The following is a 19,452-nucleotide window of genomic DNA, read 5'->3' as shown; positions in this document are numbered from 1 at the left end:
TGATCCTTCTAGTTAAAAAAAAAAATAAAAACTGAAAACTGTCACGAAAATCAAATACTGATATAAGAATGTATCATAATATTGCACAAACAAACAAACAACTAATAACTATGTGTTTCTGTTTAGCTGTGATGTACTTTTCTTTCAGGTGGTCATTTGCAGAAACTTTATAAATGATGGAGGATGCTTAAGAAGGCCAAATAAGCAATCTCAGTTGTTGGTTTTCACATGACGTTCTGCATATTTCACCATGTTCTGAAACACACTCTACCTATTAGTAAACTGTTACAATTATTTTGGATTGTAAAGAAGTGAAATGATTATCATCACAGGTAATGTATGTGGAAAGCTAAAGTCATGGAGCAAACACTGTGGCATCTTCTGTAATAAATACAACTATTTAAAAGACAGCTAAGTGGGGAAGTTTTAAGTGTTATAAACTTACTGCACATTTCCATTTACTTAAATAGTGAAGTTCTATCAAACTTTTAAGTGAACTATATCTGCTAAGAAGAGTTGGACTTATGTTTCAAAAACACAGTCATTCACTTCAGACTCCCTACGTACTCGTTGTGCAGAAAAAGACCCATCTAGACCCATCTCCCTGTTAGTCAGATCCAAGGGAGTCAGATCCAAGGGAACGGCATGAAGCCATGACTGGGAAGGTCCAGGCTGATGTCAGGAAAAGGTTCTTCACTGAGAGAGAGGGTGGGGACAGGCTCTCCAGGACAGTGGTTGTGGCACCAAGTCTGCTGGAGTTCAAGAAGTGTTTGAACAATGCTCTCAGACATATATTAAAAAAAAATAATAATACTATTTATTAGGTAATGCTTACATTTAACTCTCATTTACATCTTATTTTTCTTTCTTAGAAAATGTCAGCTTTATTTTTAGATTTTTTTTTTGCTTTCTAGCCTTTACAAAAAATGTAATGTTAATGGTTTTTAAAAATATGATTGTAGTAAACCTTTAATTAAATTTTAATTAGAATCTGGAAGTAACATTTATGCTAAAGTCAAGCATACTGAATAATTAACCTGAATGGAAAGCTATATAACATTTTCCTTTCTACAACACAATAAAGGTGTCTGAACTATTTTCTACATGGAATGTGTTTAATTATGATGTAAAACTACTTTCCAGAGAAGCTTCACTAAAAGAATAATCTTCACTGGCTGAAATAAACACAACAATTCTTTCTTATTCATAGACAACATGTTATTGTTGCAATGCATAATATTTTTACACAAAGAGGCAAATAAAGACTTTCAACTCCTGGTAAGTTTCAACTTGTTGAGCCTATCACTGAAACAATGTGAATGCACATGTCAAATCAGACTCAGCTGTTGTTTGGAGGGGAAGGGAGAGGAAGGCTTCTCATTCACAGTCACGCCATATAGTTAAGAAAGAATACATGCTGCATACTGTTAAGCCACATGTAAAGTGTTGAGGGTACTTAGATCTATCTTTTTTTTTTTTTTTTTTTTTTTTAATGCTGAAGTTTAAATATTGCAGCACATTAATAATGGTACTCTTCAATAAAATGAGAAAATTCAAAATGCACAGAGGTATCAGCCAGCAAACTGATCAGTCAGCATTTTTTCCTACATACATATTTCTTTACAGCAGATTGAGAATCTCCATTATTAGCAAAAAAAAAAAAACTGAATTACTTTCAAGGTTACAGTGAAAGAAACTAATACATTGTTTAAACATTATAACTGAGCATCTATACAATAATCTGTAAACAGATTCAGACAAATAAGAGATATTGATTGTATGTCTACGGAGCATAATTAGCATAAAGATATAAAGACTTGGCTGAAGACATTGGCAAGTGTCAAAGAAGATGAAAAGAGGATGTTAGAAGCAGAGTTATGTAATTAGTATAAAAGTAAAAAAAGGTATAAAATGTACTTAAGAATTTTTACTTACACAATTTATTTATTTGTTATTTCTTTAATTTCAGAGGGAGAGAAAGACTACTGCAGTGATATAGCCTTTCCCCTATTTATGCGCTACACTAAACATCTGTTGTTGGGAAAGAAAGTGGTATAGATGGAAATTTGGTCTTACCTGTTACAACCTGCTAATCTATAAAAATTCAAAACGCTCAACCTATTACAACGTATCACTATGATGTTATATTCCTCAAGTTCATCTGTCTTTTCTAGATAGGAAAGTGAGTTCTGTCTGACACCCCAAGCACTGTACAAAGCTCAGGCAATGTTATTCTCTACTGTCAAAACTTATTTTGAAACTGGTTTGTTAATTGTCTTAGAAAAAAATAAAAATAAAAATTGAGTAAATTAAGAAAAGATGTGGAGTAAATTAAGAAGCTCAAAGTTTTCCTTGAATACCTTTTGAATACCTTATAAGGTGTTTTATTTCCAAACATTTCATTGTATTTATTTGTTTCCTCAAATGACCATCTAATTTCTGAGAGTCCTAAAAAAGCCTAATTCTTTTAATTGCTTTCAGTGTGTTTTATCACTTTTCCAAGAAGTAACAAACATTTATATCAATACTGATACTGCAATGACACTTATAAGAATACAGACTTTATTTAAGCTAGTTGTGTGTTTGTAAAACCTACAAGGTTAAGGTTACAAGGATAAGGTTTAAGGTTTACTAAGTACTATAGCTGTACACAAAAAGACAGCTGGCATTTATCTGAGCAACTGAAATATATATTTGAAAGTATTTTTCTACTAGTCTCAGGAGGAAAGAAGCATCTTCTTCCTAACAACAACATAATGAAGAGCTTAAAGATTTACTGCTCAGTTGAGCATCAATACAAATTAATGTTGTAAACATGACATTTTCAGCTGCTTGCAGGGGCTGATATACTTCCTGAAATCAGATATCTTAATAATGTCAAATTATATAAAATGCTCAGGATTATATCATTGGGTCACCAAGATTGTTTTATAATGTTGTGATGGAACTAAAGGATAGGCAAGTGAAGTAACTTTATTATTTTATAATCATGTAAACGGATGAATAAAAAGTGAGCTCTAAACAGACTGCCAAGCAGATGTTGTTATACACATTATCAAAAAGTCTGGAAGTCAAAAGGTAAAATATTTTTATCAGGCTGACAGGTTTATAGGCTTGAGTGGGAGAAAAATCCCAAGCTTAATAAAATTCTAAAGCATTTATGTCTAAAAGTTCAAGCTGACTGTGGCAGCCGTTTCTGCATCAATGTAGTACAGTTGATGGGAGCACAGTCATGGAAGTAGTCTAATGATCAGCCTGCTGTACTATCTGTCCTTGACCTAACCAGCCATAGAGCACCTATTTTTAGTTATGGCACACACGTGACACAAGTGGAATAAGTCAAACTCAGGCACAGTGTTCACCTGATAATTCACCTTTCTTTGGCTGAGACCTAGGTGCTATCAGGAAGGTGCACAGAGCCAACCAACTTCTTGACCTGACATCATTGTGTGATATCGTTGCAAGGCATAACATGATATGCTCTGGCCTGAATACACATGTCAATGGCTTTGTCTATCTTATGTACATAACAGTATGTTTGCATTTGTACTAAGAAATGTTTGAACATGAAAATGAAAGAATTTTTGTATAGATGGTTTGATATGCTTAGGTATGATATTACAATATGACTTTCTGCTAGGACAGAAAGATTTCCTGGCCTTTTCACAGAAACTGTAGGTACTGTCAGAGAATTCTTTCAGAAATTTACTGAACCGCTCTGTTCAGAATTTTAGGTACCTGTAACAGACAATGAAGGACTTCCAGATACTGTCTATAAAATAAGTTCTTAAAGAAAGTAACCTTAGGTGCAGAATATTCTTCAGTATTTGGCTTTTGTTGTTGTTATTGTTTTCTTTTAATTATTATTTTTATCTTCTAATAGTTATTTTTTCTAATAATAATTTTTGGTTTAGTAAAAATAATATGGTTCCAGTATGGTTTAGAAAGTTTAAAAACAAAGTCAAGGTGATTTGTAGCATCCTGCATTTTATTTGTAAATAATGAACTTATGTATAGTTAAAATTACTTTCATCCTACACAACAATTAAGTTACAGAATAAATATCAAGACGACTGTTGTATTTCTAACTCGGTACCTATTTATCAGTTTTGTCAGTTTAGCAAACTAATCTCAATATTAATTTTGCCAACTCTGCTTTCCATAGCTCACATTCTACTGCATAGAGTGATACTATTCTTATTTCACTAGTTAAGTATCTCTTGAGGATCTATATCTTAAATCTTTCTTGTGGGTCCAACTAGTGTAGAGTTGTATCTCAGAGAAATCTGAGAAACAGGAATATAGATAGCATGTTGTTTGTACCACTACATATTTCTGACAGTAAGATGTTTCTGAAGGTGAGCCAAAGAAGAGCTAAAAGCATATGGAAAGAAATGTTATTCCTTTAGTCCATTAGGTAAACTGTAAATATTAGTAAATTTACCATTTAAATGACACACATCTGTAGTTAATCTGTAAAGCATATCATCTAATTTACAGTGGCCATTTCATGTCAGTTTTAGCTGCACATTCTAACATAGGTTGGGTGAATAGAAGAATCAAAATTTCATAACCAATTTCATAGTTAAAGTAAGACAAAGCCCAGCTCATCAGACAATATTCTATAAACTGCTGTCTATGATACATTGTAAATATTAATTAAAAATAATTGATTTTACTGTAATAGATACAGAAACAAAATTCATCCAATCAATTGTAAAAAAAAAAAAAAAGTAGGAGAGGAGGAGTCATGTTTTAATCGGAGCAAAACTCAAATGGGTAAAAAGAAGCTCCAAGAAGAAGCTCCACTTTACTTAGCTTCTACACACCACTTATCAGCCATCAAAGCCTGAAGTTTGCTTTCTTCTTAGCTAACTGCAATCACAAAGACAGTGACTTTGAGGTCACACGTCACAAATCATTAACTTTCCCATCATTAAAATGAGATTCTATTTCTGGACAGGTTCTTTGACTTTTAAACAAAGAGGAAGCAGAATCATTGAGGTATCCTTTGACATGACAGAGGTTTAAGATTTTACACTTGTCCAAAATCAGAAGATACATTGAGAGCACAGACAGATATAAGTTGTAAGAGTGGTTTAAAAAAGGAAAAAAAAAAAAAAAAAAAAAAAAAAGAGAGAGAGAGAGAAAGAGAGAGAAATAAATAAATAAAAAATCTAATAATAGAGATGAGAGCATTGGTTATATGGTTATTGGTAAAACTGAAAAGTTATAATTTACCTAAAAATAAGACATTTCCCATACTTCTGAGATAATAAACATTTCACATTTTAAAATGCTGGAACTAATTTCCAAAACTCCAAAAACACACAAATGGTTTTAAAGCAAGACTGGAAGGCTTTTGGCTTTCCAAGTGATAACAATATACTTGTTATACTTGTTATAAAGATGCTACTACTAAAGTTCACAGTGTACACTTCAGGTGTTTTCAAAAAGCCCTCAGAAGATAGAGGTTGAACTCCATAAATTAAATTAAGATTTATTTTTTTTTTATTTTCTTTTTTTTTTTAATTAGGCAAATACACATACAAAAGTAAAGTCTTTAGATTTTTGTGGTGGTTTTACCTCATCTAAGGAGGGGAAGTGAGAGAGCAGTTGTGGTGTTCAGCTGCCTAGCACTGTATGGGCTGTTGCAGGGAAAGTTAACATCCCAGCCAGACCCAGTACAAGATTAGAAATCCCAGGAAGACTAACAATAGCATAAAATAATGGAGCAGATCAATTTTTTATTTATCTATTTTTATTTTTTTCCAGAGAGATATGAGAAGTTCATAATTTTGGGTTGAGGACAAAATGCAAATTGACATAACTTGTACCAGTACTTCCTTTCCACTATAAACTCACACTTCTCACTTTATGTAAATCAAAAAATAGATTCTATGAAGAAAATAAGTTGTTTGAATAAACACAGCCCTTAAAAATTAACCAAGTGAAAAAGATGAAATAGTGAAAGAAGGAATGAGAAGGGGTGGGATTAACTTAAATAAAAGAGTATGTACTTGTCCTTAGGCAATACTACAGACTTGAGCTATATAACTGCATATGCTGAATGTGTTGCAGTGTGATCCTTGATCATATCATGATGTGATACCTTAAAGTCTTAGACATAGTAATGTCTACATCTAGGTTTACATCTGCTTTTTCACTCACAATTCTGTAACACTTCACTTAAGCAACTATGACAGTTTTCCCAGACCCTCCATGTGCCTCTGTGATGGTGCTTTTTCCTTGTTGTTCTAATATTTGTATTCTCATGGCTATGGACCTGCAAATCCTAATAGTTTTATGGTGGATTGTCATCAGAATCATACATTTCAACTCATATCAAAAAAAAAAAAAAAAAAAAAAAAAAAAAAAGCACAGTGCAATAATTATTATCCAATAATATGAGCACAAAAATTTAACAACCTATGAATATACAACATGACCTAATTAGCACACTCCCAACACTTCCATGAATGGAAACAATCAGTGGTGAGTTTGAGTGAGTTTGAAACAGAAGTATATAGTACTTCTATAGTACTATAGTACTTCTATAGTACTATATAGTATATAGTATATAGTACTTCTATAGTACTATATACTATATACTATATACTACTTCTATAGTACTATATACTATATACTATATTTTTTTTCTAGAAAAAGCACGGCAAAAATATCATCACCCTGTCATCACCACCACCTGTTTCAATGGACAGACTGTCCGTAGAAAGTTACTAGTGTGAACACCCCATCTCTGCTTTCCTGGATGACCACTGGGAAACATTTTTCCCTCTTGCTCTTTTCATCATTCGAGTACAATGTAATCAGCAACAATAAAAAAATCAAGGCATTTCAATACGTACATGCATATCAACGAGTATTTTTTATTCTGATGAATCAACCTGAGAATGTATCAGCTTGAAACTTGCAATCAAGAAAAAAACAATTATGTTTATCTTGAAAAGTTTCTAATTTCTTTGAGGCTGAAGAAACACAAATGAGGCTAGGACACTTTAAATCACTTTTGTTGTTGTTTTTCAATTAAAGTATTTCTTATTTTCTGCAATCATATTTACCTATATCTATTCTGTTGATTTTGTTCCATGCTAATTTTGACTAAGGTCTGTAAAGATCTTCAGTGAAGCATGAAACTTCAGTTTTGTAACTAACTGAATTAAGTCAAAACTAACTATACTTTTCAAACGGTATCTAATATAAAGAATTACACAAGTTAGCAGCATATAACATCTTAGATTTTTGAAAGATGACAGAAATCCATAATTTATATTGACCTTCATGCAAAAAGCATTAGAACACTTAAATTCCATTTTTACTTCAGATCCTTTTTAGTTTATCTGTGAATATATCCAAATCCATATAGCTCCATTATCCATTAATCAACAATAGAGATATTATCAAAACTGTAAATCTGTGAAATGACTAAATGCATATCTGAAGTATATTTTTGGGGGGATATAATAAATAAAGTTATAACATGAGTTTAAAATGGTTAATTTAATTCATACCTTGATAAACAGCTTTGAATCCTGGTGAGCCAATGCTGTCATCAGATTGCAAATGAAGCCACATCTGGTTGCTCATGCTTACAATAAGATCAGGAACACTAGATCCAGTGAGGCTGCATGTAGGATAAATTGCAAAGTCATTTACTGAGGCATACATTACAGATAAAAAAATAATTATTTAAAATATAATATTTAGGCCTATTCACAATGTAACCCTCTCATGTACTGATCTTTTTTTTTTTTTTTTTTTTTTTGATAAAATTAGCTATTTATGCAGATTAGAACAATGTGAAATCTTCGAAAAATGACTGTATTTGAATTAACAATGATTAAACACTTTTAATAAAACTAAAACCTAAATATTTCATTAAGTAATTAGTTATTAGAGAAGTGAAGGACTGTGTGAGATAAATTGTGCTCACTTGTTTAGATTTGTATTGTTTGTATTTTTTTTGCCATGCTTTTTAAAAATAAGGGAAGTTGGTTTGCCTGCCTTACAGTGCATATGTCCACAAGAACTTGCTAAAACCAATTTGATCAAATTCAAATTGCATACAAAGATTTCTTAAATTTAAATGGAAAATGCTATTTCTCATACAGCAATGTGTGATAGGTACGTACAGATATATGTTTCAATGCAACATATAACAGGCAAGATGGTGAATCACACCATAAAACTTGGAGATTATCAGTAATAATCTGTATACTCCTACAATTCTGACACAGAATCATAGAATGACTTAGGTTGTCATTAGGTCAAAGCACCATCCAACCTGGCCTTGAACATTTTCAGGCACAGCTTCTCTGGGCAACTTATTCCAGTGCCTCACCACCCTCATGGTGGTGGAGGCATGGTTATCTTTATGCAAAAAGATGAGTTTCAATAAAATGATTAAGAAAACCAAAATCCTTATGGAATACTTCATCTCTTAATAGTGAAAAATGCCTACCACATGTTAGCAGGTTATAATACTGTACATGAACAACTGTTCAGATCTTGGTGATAATTTTTTTTAAAAAGACAGAGGCAAAATTCAAACATGTAAAGTGTAGTAGAATATCTCTGTCAAAGCTGATATGAGATGTTGAAAAATTAGCAATATTATTTTTTTTGTTGTTGAAAAATTTCAACAAACAAACCAAAAACCACAAGCAGATATCTGTACTGCACTCCGGATAAAGTTTTATATATTGGTTTTATATAAATATAAATATATAAATATATAAAGTTTTATATATTTTGGGATAGGAACTAGATGTATGGCAGCAACTGTAGTTGATGTAATGAATTAACAACAACCCTTTTGTTGCAACAGACCATTTTGCTCAAATGAGTCACATACTGCAACCTCTGTCATCCAACTCTCAGCCTTGATAAAAACAAACAAAAAAAAAAAACAAAAAAAAACCACAAGATAAGTAAAATAATAGTGTGCAAATTGAAAGAAGGTGCAGAATTTCTCAAGAAAGAAGTTAAAAAGTAAACAGAAGCTCATATTTAGAATCATCCTCCAAAAAATATTTAAGCAACACCAACCAGATGTCAGTATTATTGCAATTTAGAAGCAGAGACATAAGAAAAGTGGAGAGGCTAAATAGAAGGCAAGGTGAACTGAAGGGTGAGGCAAGCTATTGGAAATTCCCTGTCTTAAACCTAGAATCCCATCCAAAAAGGACGTGAACACGGAGATGTATAACTCATATCTAAAATATTTTGTTATGTTACTCTGATTTACTGAAATACCCCCTTCCTTCTTTAAGTCCCTTTCTTCTGAATGCTTAAAGAATCTTACGCATTCTTGTGAAGCGCATTAAGAAATTAATTTTTTGTTCCAAAGTTTGGATACAGAGAAAGCTCTTGTACAACAAGAGGGAATGCAATAAAATAATGTATAGATACCAAAACCTTAATTGAATAAATTTTTCACATTACTTATTTCCTCATAATCTGTGAATCCAGGACTTCGAATAGGAAAGAAAAAGAAAGAAGAAAAACAAAAAGCAGAAATCAATAAAGACCAGATTAGTTTTGTCTTGTTTAAATTTGTATTTTCTTAGGGTGTTCCTAAGAATAGCTCAATACATAGGACAACTTTCTTCAACTAGGAGGGTGGCAAAATAGGGTAGAATATCACGCCAATGTGTCTGACAATACATGCTCTTGCTGATTTAGTTTGTCTCAGTCCATAACCATCTGAAGACAGTTTAGCAAGCTCATGAATGGAGACTTGGAGACCATTCAAACAGGGTGGCAGTACCAAACACAATTCAGTGTGGAGATGCACAATCATCGACTATATGAAAAAAGTTAAAAATGTTGTGATAATTGGTATAACTAACGAAGTCATGGAAGTCAAAGCTTCACAGTACTCTGAACAGACTCAGAGGGTATGAGAAGACAGCTTTCAGAAAGACACAAACTTATTTAAAAAAATAAAAAATCTCTTTCTCATGGACTGTTAGTGGATTCAAACAGTTGACATAAGCAGAAGGATCTGAATCACTAGTTTGCTATTTCTTCTCTGTATCAAGGAAAAGGAGGAAATTTATATATATATACACACATGTGTATATATATATATATAACTTTTATATACATATATGCATATATGTATATGTATATAATATATATATATATATATATAACTTTTATATACATGTATGTATATAAATGTATGTATATAAAAGTTATATATATAGATAAGGATTCATGAGTTAAGGGAAACTGTTCCAAAAAAGGAAATTAAGTTTTAATGAAACTGCTGCAAGAAAAAAATATAAAGAAAAGCATTTCAAAGTAAAGCAGACTTTCTAAAGCAAAGCGGTATTTAAATTAACAAGAACTTAAGACCACAAAACAATGGCAGGAAAAATCTTGATTTTATCAATCAAGAAAAATCTTGATTGATAATCTTGACCTCATACATGATTACCACTATTGAATTAGCTCTAAGGGTAGTAATTAGCTCCTAGACAGACTCTATTAAATATAACAAACAACTGTAGTCAGAACTTAATAGCTTAAATATACTTAGATTAATTTTCAGTAAGTTCTATTACTCTATTTCTAGAGCTAACCATTTCAGCATGCATATACCATAAAATAATATTACTACTTTTTCAACAAGCTACACTTACAGATGAAGCAATTGTTAAAATTCATAAAATGCACAGTCATGTCCTCCATTAATTAAGCTGTTGAAGATAAGATTTTCTGAGATGTTTACTATACATGTAAATCCTAGAACTAGGTAACATTAATAAACTAAAATCTGTCCATCTCAGTGCTATTTTACATGTATTTAAAACACTTTTTCTAATTATTATTCCAATCTCTTCCATAAATAAAACTTGAACTAAATAGTCAATAAACTTTGATTTTTATCTTTTCTCCTTTTCAAACATGGGTATGCCTTCCTATTCCCATCTAGCTACACTGGCACAGCTATGAGGTTACACGCATGAGATAATTGCTAATGATTTAGAGTTTAGACACTATAGAAAGCTTGTACAAGAACAAATCATTTTTATATAGTTATTTATCAACTCCCTAAATCTTCTCCTTATCAAAATTTTTTAAAGCTCCCCTGTTTACTGTCCTGAGTTACACAGTTTACAATGTTCATCCAAACATAATCAAATATGTGAGTTACTATACTAACATATTTTAATTATTTGTTAAATACAATTACAGTTATTCAGATACTATAAACAATTTTATTTGCTTTAAAAAATCCTATCTCTGAGTTCTCTATAGTATTTGGTCATTAGTATTAGGTCTGAAACATTTTTGATTGTCCATAATGATATTTCTAAAGGTCCAAGAGCAATTTTGTAATGAACCATTTTCTTTGACAGTATTTGAATATAAAGCTTACATTAACTATGCATTAGATAAGCTTACATTATATAAACATATTACATAAGTTAAAATTATGAAGTTAAATAGATATATATCCTTATAGCAACCTTCCAATACCTAAACAGGCCTACAGGAAAGCTGGGAAAGGACTCTTTCTCAGAGACTGTAATCATAGAATGGCTGGGGTTGGAAGGGACCTCGAACATCATCTGGTTCCAACCCACCTGACATAGTTAATGATAGGACAAGGGGTAATGGCTCTAAACTAAAAGAGGGAGGAGACTTAGATCAGACATTAGAGGAAGAAGTTATTTATTATGAGGGTGGTGAGGCACTGATACAGGTTGTCCAGAGAAGTTGTGGAAGCATTTAAGGCCACGTGGGATGGGGCTTTGAGCAACCTGGTCTAGTGGAAGGCATTCCTGCCCATGGCAAGAGGGTTGGAATTAGATGATCTTTAAGGTCCCTCCTAACCCAAGCCATTCTATGATTCTACACCTCATAATACAGAATGAACAACATATAACAACAAATTCCCAAGGAAAACTGTTCAAGTTCTGTACTTACACATACAACACAGTCCTGGTATCACCAACTTTCCCAGCATCTCCAACAGTGAGGGTATCATATCCTCTTTCCAATTCAAACTCTTCAAAAGCAAGCTTTATGACCTATTACAATGAAATGAAAATTATTTCAAAAAGCAATCACAGGTTATATGATCTGTTCTAGTATTAAGACAAATTATTTGACTATCGTAAGTAAAATTTGAAGGCACTCCTACTGATTTCAGAATGATATTTAGAAAAAAGAAGTGAAGAAACTTCTGTTTTTTCTCTTACCAAGAGGAAAGTCCTTGTCATAATCTATTAGAGCCATCAAATACTAAAGTTGCCCACCACCACTGAGTGGTGACAATCATTCTTATTATAGAAAAGTTATAAACATTAGCAAAAACTTTACTGTATAATTCAATAAAATACAAAATTCAGGAAGTAGATGAAGTTAAGAATTATGATTTTTTTTTTTCTTCAGTTGAATTACACAATGACACATGTTCACCTGCTCCTGATATATCTTCTAATATTCCTGGATTATTACATGCAATAATTCATTTCTAAATCAGTAAGTATGAACAATCAATTCATAAGAAGGTGGAGGAGACTGGTGCACAGAATTGCAAAAGCAGAAATTTCCTTACAAAAATTCAAAAATTACTAAAATTAAATTATGATTTCACTAAATACCTATTCATGAATTGTGCAGAAAATTAAAAGTATATCCTTAAGAATTGTTTGAAAAAAATATATAATTTACTTTTTTTTTTTTTTTTTAAGATAAGGTAAGAAAATTAATTTAGTTTTGTAAAAAAGAACACTTCTGTGAAATGCACTTTTTAGAGTTACACATTGGTGAGTTGTGGTTGTAGGTTTCATGTTTGTATCTATGTTCACATCTACTTCTTTGCCTCAGTCTTCACTGCCAGTCAGACTTCCTAAATCTCTAGAATCCCTGAACCTCTAGGTGAGGGATGGGGGAGTAAAATCCCTCCTTCTATAAATGAAGAGCAGGTTTGAGACCACCCAATGAAACTGAACAGGTCTATGGGGCCTGATGACATGCATCCCAGATTCCTGAGGGAACTGGCTGATGCAGTTGCCAAGCTTCTCTCCATTGAAAAGTCAGGCCAGTCAGGTGAAGTGTCTGTTGACTGGAAAAAGGGAAACATCACTCCCATTTCTTAATAGGGTAGAAAGGAGAATCTGGAGAACTACCAAGCAGTTAACCTCACCTCTGTGCCTGCAAAGACTAGGGAGCAGAAATATTAATGTGAAAGTGCAGAGAGTCATGGTGATTTTCTACAAAATTATTCATTTTTATGTTTATACTGTTTGGCACATACTTTTGGACAGACCCTCACACAATTCCAGCCATTGTAAGAGTATACAATTAACTCAATTACTTTTTTTTTTTTTTTTTTTTTTTTCCTGGTTTGTGACTAACAATAATGGGACCAGATTAATTTTATTTATTTATTTATTTGCATCAGTGGTACTGTACTGCTATTTCAGCAGCAGCATATCAAAAGCCAGTGGTTTCCCTTCCATTTATCTCTGTAATCTACATGTCAGAATTCATCTTATCCAGGTTCTAGCACTGTAAAAAAAAAAATCAAGCATCCAAGATAAGCTATTTGTTTAGACTTTCTCAATATTAAAAGAGAAAACTAACAGATCTCATTTCTGTCTGCTAGAACAGGGAAAGGACTTCAACTACCAACTTCTGAAGGAACTTATACTACTAGAGAAGATAAGCCTTGAATAATGTTGCTTCAATTTTTAATGCAAAGTTTTTAATAAAATGATCTTAGAGAATATGTTGCTTCTTTCCACAAATTCATGTCATACTTTTCATACCTTGCTTTTCTATCTCTGTTATTTTTGTTTATGTTTTTAAATGTATGCTAAAATTGATTCCAGGATAAAAAAACTTAAGTTTTAAAATGGACATTTTATGAAAGCATTATTAAAAAGAAAACATATAATAGAGAGTGGTTTAAAGTCCTAGGATATGCATAGGTATGAATAACAAATATAGGTATAATTATTTTGACAAAATATCAAAGTTTATGTTTTGTGATCAAACACAGGTCCTTTACAATAAATATGGTAGACCTGCCAGATTTTGAAATAGTGTACATCATTATCTACTTTATATTTCAACAAAAAAAAAAATCAGGCAATATGCTGTAGATTAAATAATGCACATGTTCACCTGCTCCTGATATATCTTCTAATATTCCTGGATTATTACATGCAATAATTCATTTCTAAATCACAACTAATGAAGACACAGAAAGGCAAAGAGAATACATAGAAGCATAAAAGCAGAGTTGTTTCTGGTAATAAAAATAACTATGCATATAAAACCATTTCCTTTAATGTAATATTTATTTTACATGGAACAAAAAAATGACAGTATATTCCTACAGAAAATATGGTAATGTAGTATTTAAATATGCTCCATTTGGTTAGACTCAAAATCTTTTATATTGCAATTTAAAAACAAACACAAATGTTCATCTCTAATAATAAAACAAGGTACATACAAGAAATTGGACACAAACCATGTATAAACTATTTTAAAATCTGGTTAAGAATAAAGGAAGTATCACAAGAAAAGTTGCTTTATGGGAAATTTATTATTTTGAAGAAATAACAAGATTTTGTTAGATAGTATCTAACACACAACTTCACTTTTCTGCTAATTGATATTCTGTGCTAACACACAGAATGTATTTGAAACATTCAGGTGATCAAGAGTTAAGAGATCTATGTTAAATTCCTTTGATCTGATTCACAAAACCTAAATTTTACCATGCAAACACTAAGCACCTGGTCTAATGGCTCCTTCCCCAGTCAGTAGAGAGAAAATGGTGACAGAGCATAATTCATATTACCTGTCCTAACATAGAGCAAACTGCCATAGACCAAAATGCCCTTTTCATTGACTATATGGGGAGTTTGGATGAATATGGCAGACTAATGCTTATGTAGATATATTTAGATAAAATGAGTTCCTCAGTAGATAAAACTGAATCCTCAGAGGAATATTTAAGATTTGTTAGAAATGGGGAGGACTGTTTTTCTCTTTCCTTTTGAGAAATAATGTAAGGCAGTTTTGTGTGGATGTGGATATGGATATGACTACAGCACTCAAAAAACTTAAAAGAATTGAATCAACATAAACGAGAACAATACAACTATCAATATTATTTAACCATAGATAGTTATATCGAAAAAAGGCACCTCTGAGACAGTTCTCCAAGGTTACTGTTGTTTTGCTTTTTTTTTTTTTAAAGTATTTTTAATGTGATGATCATCAGATTGTCATCATTATATGTCATCATGTTTACTCTGAAATAATTAAAATGAAAAAAAAAATCTATTTGCATTAAGAAAAATTGGAAACACAAAAATTACTTCCAAACCTTTTATGTTAGTTTCTGGATAGTCAACTGTACCTCTTACAAATAAATAAATAAATAAATCATGTTTGTTTTCTGAAATGTATGAGATAAAATTCCCTTACAAACAATTCAGAATGATTGCTTATGATTAGATAAATAGACTGTGAAATAAAAAAAAGTGTATAAATATGAGACACCTACAGAGGTATCTGATGGAATCTCTGCAAGTGAATTTCCTGTCATAATTACTTTTTCCTTATAGGCATTTTCTTTATCCTAGCCACTCCTACACTTCTATTAGCATAATTGCTACAGCAAATAATGGGGGAAAGACAGTGCCAGAGCTGTCCTAACAGAAATTTCATTAAGGACATTCTTTCTGGAAGCAGCAGTAGGGACCACTACAAGGTGACATTTCCAAAATGCCTAGGTGTATGTGTTAAAAAGATATTTTGCACTGCTTAATAAAACTTATTATGCACTGCTAATAAGACATTTTTTTATCTTTTAAGTATGTTAGAAATTAATGTAAGCAATGTAGTAAATAGAAAGTAAAAAGTGAAAGCAGTAAGTTTTGTTTTAAGATGCAAATAAGAACAAGGGCTTCCTTAATTGAGCTCCTCTTGAAAATAGAAAATGAAGTGAGAATTTGTTGCCTCAGTAAAACTACAGTAAAAAATATGGTCAACAGAAGAAAAAAAAAAAAAAAAAAAAAAAAGAGGATCTTTAAATTGAAGTTTTATAATTGTAAACAGAAAATGTAAAGCTATTTGCAACTTTTACAGGTTACCCCACACTTTGATGATATATTAGATTCAAATATAATAGTGTGTAACAGATATTTTGCTTCTTCTACCTGCTGCTATGTAAAATCTGAAAACAATGTGATCATATGAATGTATTTGACAGTCGTTTATTTTGCAGACACTCCATATTCAAGGGATTTGGAAGCAAAAGAAGTCATTGCTACAGACACAAACATGGCAATACAGCTATTATTTCAGGTTAATGAACCTTTTTAACATTTCAAGAAAAGAGCCAGACATTTATACTACAGTTAACTAGTTTTGAACATCTATTTAATTTAAAGAACAGCATAATACAGAAGCAATGTCAAAGGATGATATTTACATTACAGAATACATACACGGGTCCAGTACTCCTTAAAACTGTCAAATATGTGCCGTTTTCCTAGCCTAGTGTGCTATGACATGAAGTCTTAAGAATTACTGTTACTATGCCCAAAATTCTGTAGAACAGGAAACACAGATCACTGACTAGAAATAACAATAAAAATATGTAGCTCTTATGTACAAGGTCTCTTGATATTTAAATTAGAACTAGAGACCTCCTTTTCACCTTGTAAAAAAATAAATAAATAAGTAAATAAATGTCCATGTCAAATTAGTGTGACTAGAGAATAAGTACTATCTTGAGGTACAACTTCTAAACACGGAGGAATGCCTTACAAAAATACGATCACAATACTGAGACCATGGCATCAAAAATTAATATATGAGAACATTTTCTGACATGTGATCTTTTTTTTTTAAAACACAATGGTAATGGCATTTTCAGTAAAGAATCTTTAAGAAGGCAATACCATTTCTCAGTCTCTTCTCAGGAATATAAGAATACGTAGTGTTTTTTTAAATAATGGGAACAATGAGAATTTATTATAAATATAGTTGTCAACCATTTCCTTTTGCAAAAAGCATAATTGGGTTTCAGTTCACTTAAGTCACCAATCAAAACAAGAAATGCTGAAATGTAACACAAAACAAAAAATCAGTTAAACTACAACATTATTAAGTTAATGGGCTTTTTTCAACATTTCAGGCATTCACAGTTGAGATCTGGCCAACTCAGTTAATGGATCCTCTATAGCCCTCCTGCCGCTAGCCACTTAATATCTGCTCTATTTACTTCCCCATAACTAAAGTGGAAGCCTAAGCACTGAATGTAAAGTGTTGTCTTAATTAGAACCTGATTCTAATCCCCAATAACCATCTTTGTTAAAATGATGCACTAACAGTGTGAAATTGATGCTTGCAAACTCCAAGCTTGTTTCTGCATTACCTGTTGTCCTATAGTTCCCTCTCTATTCTAGTACCTTTCCATCTCTGCCACTCACATTAGAAGAAGTTAAATGTCCACAAAAAGAGTTTGAATTCTTTTGTGTTTCTTTTCTTTAAATTACTGACCCTGGAATGTTAAAGGATTTTATTCTATTTTATTTTATTTTTAACTAAGAAAACATGAAATCTTAACACTATTGGCTTAGAAGATACCAACATGCTTTAAAAAGGAGGGCACTCATTATTACTCCAATTTGAGTCTAAAATACACAGCCCATGAAATAAATTGCCAAAAATAATTCAGTGTTCTGAGAAAGTATAGGATCTAGATTCCCAAGTCAGGTCTCTGATCATTAGGCAACACTAACTCCCTTTAAATGACACAGAAATGAAAGGTGCCATGAAGAGCCAAATTTGATTCTGGTGGAGTTCTACACATTTGTTTTTCTTTTATTCTTGCCATAAGTATGAAATGTTCACTCTCTTTTGGCTTTGTGCAATACAATGGGAGAATGATGTTTACAATAACTGTTATTTAAATATATATTTGAGAAAAAGAGGTTACTTTAAAAAAAAATAAAATAAACACTATGCTTCAAGTTGCTTATAGAAAGCATCTTAAAAAGACATCTGCAAGACTGAAGAACTGAGTAATTATTAATTTAAAAGAGACGATGGATCAAAAACCAAGACATTTACTCTAGTGGTAGACTAGATGTGATTATAGGTTCATCTGCTTGACTAATCTATGAAATCATGTACTGAATTAAAGTATTCAATATAATCAAAATAATCAATGTAAAAAATCAAGAATTGAAAAAGTGGGAAAAAAAAAAAAAAAAAAAAAAGATTATTTATTCTCATTAAAAAAAAAAAAATCCTATTAACTTTCACTATTCTAAATCCCCCCCAATAGTCAAACTGGCTAAGCTTTACCAGTACCTAGTATATGACATATACTAAGAGTGTAAATGGATAAAAAAAAAAATAAGAACCTTAATTATACCTGAAAGCATATATGTCTGTGTCCATATACAAAGCATGGGTGCACATACAAGTATCACTGATAGCAATTTTTGCATCCAGATAATCAAATTTTAGCAAGAGATCCCTAAGTTAGACATGAATTTAAACTAGAAAACAGTAGACATCTACAAATAGTAAAGATAATTCAGTATAATTTTAAGCCATGAAATTTTATCTACTCAGATTTTCATCCTACTGAGGACTTTGCTTGAATTTCAATGAAGTTAACTTAAATTCATGGGTATATATATAAATATAAACTGTTACTCATTTAGAAAATGTAAGCTATTTTTAAATCTAGGATGACCAAAAAATCTTCCTTTTAAATCAGTGAAATGAAAGAATATTTATATACTCAATATTGAACTTGAATTTTGGAAAGTGAATCAGACAGCAAAACATTTATTTATTTTTTTCCCTCATTATCATTATTATTATTTTTTTAATGAAACCAGTTATTTCTTTTGCCTTGGAGCCCTTAAAAGGCAAATAATTACTTAAAGCAGTATTACTCCTAATTTGGTACAGGTAAATAAAACATCTGCCTGTAACTCACAACTCCCAGACTGAATGAGGTTGTCCCCAAAGAGACAAAATAAAGCGTAAGCTCCCAAACTGGTCTGTTCTGAAAAATTTTCATTCAATTTTTTTCCTGGGTGACAAAATTTACTGAAAATATTAGCCTTTTTTTTTTTTTTTTTTTTTTTGTTAATTTGAAGAAACGTTGAATGCTCTGCAGCACTTTTTATTCAACAATTAGAGTTATTTTAAAAATAATTATAAAAAGCGGTAGATTTTTCAATATTGATATTATGATCTTTAGGAATTTATTTTTCATTTAGCAACTGTTAATGACTTGAAAGTGATCTTAACAGCCACACGTGGTGGAAATAAAAGTTAAAAAGTAATTAACAGCAATATTAAATCAAATAATAGTGGTAATATATAAAAAAAAAAAAGGGTGCTGATGCTTTTCTAAAAATA

At 31.4% G+C, this 19,452-nt stretch overlaps 1 protein-coding gene across 1 annotated transcript in view; it reads right to left on the bottom strand.

The window, feature by feature from the left end:
• Positions 1-19,452, bottom strand: part of CSMD1 (CUB and Sushi multiple domains 1) — a 1,184,580-nt gene that overhangs the window by 315,401 nt on the left and 849,727 nt on the right. The window contains exons 11-12 of the mRNA XM_082756691.1: positions 11,962-12,065; positions 7,533-7,645 (exon numbers count right to left, since the gene is read on the bottom strand). Coding sequence (XP_082612817.1) covers positions 7,533-7,645; positions 11,962-12,065 — 217 coding nt within the window. The remainder of the gene's footprint in view (positions 1-7,532; positions 7,646-11,961; positions 12,066-19,452) is intronic.

This window comes from Aythya marila (genome assembly GCF_965140915.1).
Source record: "Aythya marila genome assembly, chromosome: 3".
In the NCBI taxonomy this organism is placed as follows: Eukaryota; Metazoa; Chordata; class Aves; order Anseriformes; family Anatidae; genus Aythya; species Aythya marila.
This window is presented reverse-complemented; position numbering and strand designations above follow the sequence as displayed.